The 6545-nt window shown below is 44.6% G+C and overlaps 1 protein-coding gene and 1 pseudogene across 1 annotated transcript in view; both read right to left on the bottom strand.

Annotated features, from left to right (window-relative positions):
• Positions 1-1155: 1155 nt before the first annotated feature.
• Positions 1156-3176, bottom strand: LOC123124272 (DEAD-box ATP-dependent RNA helicase 27-like; annotated as a pseudogene).
• A 2015-nt stretch (positions 3177-5191) lies between these two features.
• Positions 5192-6545, bottom strand: part of LOC123124271 (uncharacterized) — a 5064-nt gene continuing 3710 nt past the window's right edge. The window contains exons 2-3 of the mRNA XM_044544924.1: positions 5978-6060; positions 5192-5614 (exon numbers count right to left, since the gene is read on the bottom strand). Coding sequence (XP_044400859.1) covers positions 5585-5614; positions 5978-6060 — 113 coding nt within the window. The 3' untranslated portion in view covers positions 5192-5584. The remainder of the gene's footprint in view (positions 5615-5977; positions 6061-6545) is intronic.

Below are 6545 nucleotides of genomic sequence, written 5' to 3'. Positions count from 1 at the left end.
TTGTATCGCTCCAATGTTTTTATGAAATTCTACACATGAGTTGCTGAGGTTGTACTATTTTACCTCAATCCTGGAAGGTTTTATGAGAAAATATACTAATCAATAAAACATAGCATGGCCATGTGCAATGAATCAAATGTATGATGTAGTGTTCATTTGTTCTTGAATGTGTGCGCCTGGGTTCATGAATGTTTTGTCCATTTGGTCTAATGGATGCTCATCGGAGCTGCATGGCTCTAGAGCTACTGGTTAAATAGCCGGGCCAGATGTGTTCAACAATTATGTCAGCAACGCGGCAGTTTATCACCGAATAGTTTTGCTTCCAGAGCCCAGCCACGTCCTCTAGATTCATTCTCTGATGAACAACAAGTTTGATGCCCAATAAAGAAGGCACGTTCAAAGCTAACAACTAGTAGGGCAAATGTCCAGGGACAACTGAAGAAGACAGCGCCGTTACAACAGAACTACAGCTAACTGCTCTATGGAAATTAGTTACGTAGTTGATTCTTTTCTTACCCCTTCACCTTCATCAGCAACAGTTCAGCTAATATATAGAGCCAACTGCACCACCAAGTGGTAAATATAGTATGAGAATAGCATATAACCGAGTTGCATTAGGAAGATAATGACGACTTGTGCGCTGTCTGGTGTCGAAAAGCGCCGCAGGCTCCTCCCTTAGATAGCTGAATGTTGCCTCTTCTTCCTGTTTCCAGTCCCCAGCCTGACAAAACTGTAGATACTTTGAGGATCAGCAAGACAACATCATTAGTAACAAAATATAAACCTCACACAGTGCATCCGCCCAGAACACGTTGAATCAATCAAGAGACAGTTATGTAAAGCTAGCGGCAAATCAGTTCAGCTACCCGAGAACTATAAAACCTCTTGGAAGTTGGAACATTATATATGTTTTTGGTATATGTGCAATCATTGTCATTGTCAATTTTAGAGTCGTGATATCATCTATTGAGCAGAGCCCGTTGCAACACAATTCATAAAACAGACACCAATGTACCACAAAATTGTGATAACTATGCTTGTTTTAAGAATCCAAACTAATCAGTCTCGATTTTTCTGAAACTACCGAACATAAATCACATCCAAACATCATATTTAATGATCTACCAAAAAAGAAGAATCAAAGATGGTGGCTTCCAGCATCTGATCTTAAACCCCTTGATACATCTTTCCTAGAATCTTGCAAACTGCCTTCGATCATCGCCGCCTCTCCTTCGGTTTGAAGGGCTAATTCCATGCCTCTTTCCACCGTCCACTTTCTTCATCTTTCGGTGTTTCGATGCACTACTCTCCAGGTTCAGATTCACTTTAGGAGGGCTACTAAAACAGAAAGATGCCGCAACTTTCTTGAGATCAAGTTGATGGACACCAAAAATGTCCTTCATAGAGTGTGAGTTGTATGCCAAAAGGTAGGACCTGTATGCTTCCTTCGCTGACTGCTTTAGGAAGTAATTCTCAGCAACAATCTTCTCAAGTTGAGGTTGCAGTTTTGGCACATGTTTTCCACTGAACGTATATGTTCAGTCAGAGAAATATTGGACGCCCGTAGGTAAATGAGCAACTTCATTTCTTCTGGTAGTAAGAACAACAATGCACGTCCTTTGCCTTTATCACCTCGGGCAGTACGACCGACTCTGTGAATGTAGTCCTTTGGGTCATCTGGAGGATCGAATTGCACAATGTAGTCCACATCAGGAATATCAAGCCCACGTGCTGCCACGTTAGTGCATAACAAGATGCCCTTTTCCTCCTTGGAAATCGGAAGAATGTAGTGGTGCGTTTCTGCTGCTTCAGTTGCCCATGGATATCGTAACACTCTATCCCAAGGAAATTCAGCAATTCTGCGTGGAATTTGACTGAGCTACACGATGAAAAGAACACCATGACCTTCACCTTCTGCTTCAGCTGCATCTTTCTCAGGAAAGCATACAGGACCAGAAACCTTTCCTCGCTTGGGATGACACAGTAGCCCTGCTGCAAGCCCTCAACGGTAGGCTTAAATTCAGAATCATCAACTCCAACATAAACAAGCTTTCGTTGCCTTTCCTCATTTTTCCCAAACGTAAGATTTGCAAAATCTTCAACCCTTTTAGTCTGTGTGGCAGAAAAGAGAACAGTTTGCCTGTCCCGAGGGAGGCGTTTGAATATTTGTTTCATGTCCTCCTCAAAATTCTGCTCAAGTATGCGATCAGCTTCATCGATTATAAGGCATTGTAGCCCTTTGTAATTGAAACCACTGGTACTTCTTAGATGGTCCAAAAGCCTACCCGGCGTCGCGACTAACAGATTGACCCCTTCGACGAGCTGGTTGGCCTCGCTTCTCATGTTAGTGCCACCAATCACATATCCAAGAGTTTGCGAGTGATACTTCATTAGCTCCTTGGCGACATTGTGCGTCTGCATAGCGAGCTCCCTTGTCGGGCAAACCACAACAACTCCGGTACCATTCCTCGGTGCGAAGCGCGCCTTGTGTAGCAGTTCGACCGCGGGTATAAGGAAAGCAAGCGTCTTCCCTGAGCCAATCCTGGCTGAGCCCAGCACATCGCTCCCTAGCACCAGGTGCGGTATTGATCTGGCTTGAATCTGGGTGAGGTGGGTGTAGTTCATCTCTCTGACGGCCTTGGCAGTGAGCTCAGAGATGGCGAGCTCTGAGAAGAGCTTGTTTGTCAGAATCCCGCCTGCCTTGCCCTTGTGCCTTTTCTTCTCCTTCTTCCCCTTCTCCTCCTTCCGCTTACGCTTCCCCACCTTCCCGATCTCCTCCATCACATTCTCCTCCATCTCTTCCTCTTCCCTCCTCCCCTCCTCTATCCCCTGGATACCTTCCTCCTCATCGCAGACAGCGTGGTGGATCGACTCCGGCAGAGCGACGGGGTTCTCCGACGGCTCAGCCGAGAGGTTACATGGGCTCAGGTACATGGCGGCGCCGGCAGATGCCTTGCTTCGAGTCTTAGGATCGGGCACAGGATGATGAGAACGGCGGCGGCGGCGCCTCGGTTTAGCTAGGACTCCAAATAGGTTACAATTTTCTCAAAGAAAAGAAAAAGGAAAAGGGGTTACGAAACATCAGATTAGCGATAGAGCAATCCATCTTCACCGGGTTGGGCTGGGACTCCTTTAAAAAAAAACTCAAAAGTACCTCTTTATTCTGCTTCACCAATCACCATCAGAGGTACAATAGAGGGGGGAGGATCATCTAGCCAGACAAAGAAAATGATATACATACCGCACAGCAGGCGTGGTGAGCAATGTTCAAATCATTCAAAAAAAAAAGATATATATTCTCAAAAGGACTGACTAAACCTCGCTAAACCGTACTTGCGTGATTTTTTTACGTTGCCCGATTCCGCTGGCACCGTCTTCCCCTTCCTCTATCGTCGACACCCCATGACTTCACGGCAATTGACGTTTAACAAATCCGTAGTTCTGAATGAATATTCCGAGATGTTTCAAATATATAAGAGCAACTCTAGCAGAGTGGTCATATCGGCCTAATCAGGATAATAACCGCTTGTATGCCCCGGATCGCCATAGGTTATGGATGACTCTCCAAATCGAGCCCGCGCGCCTCCATTTTGGATGTTCTGGGGCGTTGGTTTGGAGGGCACTCCATCCGCCAACCGCTCACGCGGGAGGGAAGTTTCACCTCCCTCCTCACCCTCCCGTGCGGCCCATCTCCTTTCCCTGCCAATGGCGCAGATGCCCATGGCACCGAAAGTGGGTCAATTAGTGGCCGTGGAGGGAAATGCCCCGCCACATTTGCCGCCACTTTTTTCAGTCACCCGCCACACGCGGCTATAAAAACCCATCAGTGTGTCCGGCCTAGCTCATATCCCCGCCGCCCACAACCTTCACTTCCTTCCTTGCCGCCCACAACCTTCACTTCCTTCCTTGCCGCCCAAAGCCTCCACTCCCGCCCTCCCCCGGTCCTCACCAAGTTGCTTCCCCCGGGGCCAGATTGGGTGCTACTCTCGGAGGAGGAGTAGATCCTAGATGAGGAAGCGCATGACACGACCGCCCTCATTACTGAGGAGGAGTGAGATCATCATGGCGCACCGGAGGATCCCGCCCTCAATGAGTGGCTGGATTGAGATCCCAGAACACACACCATTGTTTGGGGTATCGAGCACTGCGTGCATATCCCGTATGGGCAGGAGAGGCCCCACCCACGCAGCTCATGTCAGCCACTACCTGCTCCCTACCGCCTTAGATGGCGCAAATTTAACATGGAGATGGTGACATTCACCAAGATGAACCACGTGATATCGAGCCTTGGCCCCCTTGATAAAGCCGTCCCCGACATCGACGACCGCTGGCAGGAATGGTACGAAGACAAGGTCATCGGACCATCACACTGCCGCGCCTAGAGGACAAGTCGACTCGCCACATATGCATGTGCACCATGCATAGCACTCACCATCGACATGGTGGGCTCAAAATCATGCTAGAGTCGCTCAAAATCGACATTTTTTTAACCTATGATATGAAAATGACGCTCATCGACTTTTCCCCCTATGTAGGAACTTCGTAATGCATGTTTGCACACATTAGATTTTTTAATCCCTCGAATTGAGTGTGTGACTATTGAGTTGATGCAACCCAAAAAACGAAGAAAAGAAAAGAAAAAATATGGGAGGCTGCCAATATGGCGACTACAAGTTTGCGCTTTGCCTTGCCAGCCTCCATAATAATATGGAGTGCACTCCATACGCGTTATGGAGGTTGCCAATATGGTAACTCTGCTAGAGTTGCTCTAAGTGATTTTTTTTTTCTTTTTGCTTTTCTAGGTGGTATAATATGTGAATGAAAGAATTCAATCCTTGGGCACTCGAAGATTTCTTCTCTTGCTTTACTCACCTTTACCTGAATTTTCAAGTGGATAACAGCGGATCGAGAGGTCTTAGAAATGGGTACAAACGGAACATGAGATCTCCAATGCTACTAGGCCACTCCAAAAGGTTCAAAGGTTCATTTCCTGAATCAATTTATTTCGAGGTTAAGTTGACAAAACACAGCCCTATTTGAGTAGCCAACTAGACACTTGTGGCATTTGGAGTGTAACAATGGCTCGAACCAGACCTGCAGCCTACCCGACGGGTCTATGCCTAATAGACTAAACTGCATCCATTTCAAAAGCATTTGCGAGTAACATCAATCAATTGTAAAACAACAGCTTCGTAAATATACGAGGGTTGCAGTACACAATGAACAAAAATCATAGTCAACAACAATAATCAAACACTCTCAACCAAAGAAAAGTAGTGGTAAGGTTTCTGGGAGTGCCTTCCAGCTTTCAACTCAAAAATTTAAACTACAAGAACTATAATTTTAAAGAAGGTAACGAGTATTCAACATGCGTAAAGTAAAAAATTCTAATTTGCGTTCACCAAAAGGATTAATAAGAATCCATCTCTGCTCTGTTTTTATCAGAGTTTCTCAGCTTCTAGTGTGAACATGGTATGTGGCCTCACTTGCCTTTGCAGCAGAACACAACTAAACAATGAGCACACTTGAATTAAATATAAAACTGGTAAAATGAGCAAACCTTTAGATGATTCTTCCACATCCTTCAAGAAAGCACCAACCTTCCGTCTGCAACCTGTACAATGGTTCAATGTTAGCCTCTTGTGTTATATCAGAAGTATCTATTAAACAATGTTAGAAGTGATCTCATATACACCATGGTAATTAGGATTTGTGGAGAAACCTTATTGATCTACTTAATCTGTCACCATTAATTCATAAAACTATGGGTAAATTTTATGGAAAAAAACATTCTTAACAATCACTTTAGCTGCACTATGGTTACCATGCCCACCCTTGCACCCTTCTAATTACTTAAACATGTCTAACTAAGTAGCTATACACTTATTCACTATGAGGAAATAGTAGGAATTGGGCCACTGATTCTTCTTCACAAAATATAGCATTGAAAAAGAAAATCCACTCTGATAAGAAATACCTTCAGTACTTTCTCAGAAGAATCGTTGCTAGGACGACGCTGATTATAGCCTAGCGGCCATTCTGAAGGCATGGAGACAGTTCCTACATTGAGAGGAAAGACCAATCTGACTTTAAGTGGGCAAAAGGGATAAATAACATGCATTACCAGTGCCTAAGCTGCAACTCTGTTCTGTTGAACATAGTTAGCAAAAAGAAGCATTGGTGTGCTGCCTTAGACTGATTATTTCTTTATTAACAAACTGCAGAAACGGTACCGATGGCATATGTCTAGACCACACACCATACAGCAACATCAAAATATTCAAGAAGCTCAATTTCTCTAGAGAATGTCTGTCTTTAAATACAATGTACATTGTCAATAAATAATTTCAGATCAATTAATGAGAGATGGATTCATGAATATATAATGCAGAACACTGCAGATTTGAAATTCACAAACAACAAATAACCATAGTAATCTGCTCTTACACTAGATGGTCCTCCTCAGTTGCAGCAAGTCACGAAAGGGACTGCTGCTACTTGCCCGAATATGGAAGGCTCCACTCACAGCATGATTGAAATAACAT

This window comes from Triticum aestivum, chromosome 5D (genome assembly GCF_018294505.1).
Source record: "Triticum aestivum cultivar Chinese Spring chromosome 5D, IWGSC CS RefSeq v2.1, whole genome shotgun sequence".
Classification (NCBI taxonomy): domain Eukaryota; kingdom Viridiplantae; phylum Streptophyta; class Magnoliopsida; order Poales; family Poaceae; genus Triticum; species Triticum aestivum.
This window is presented reverse-complemented; position numbering and strand designations above follow the sequence as displayed.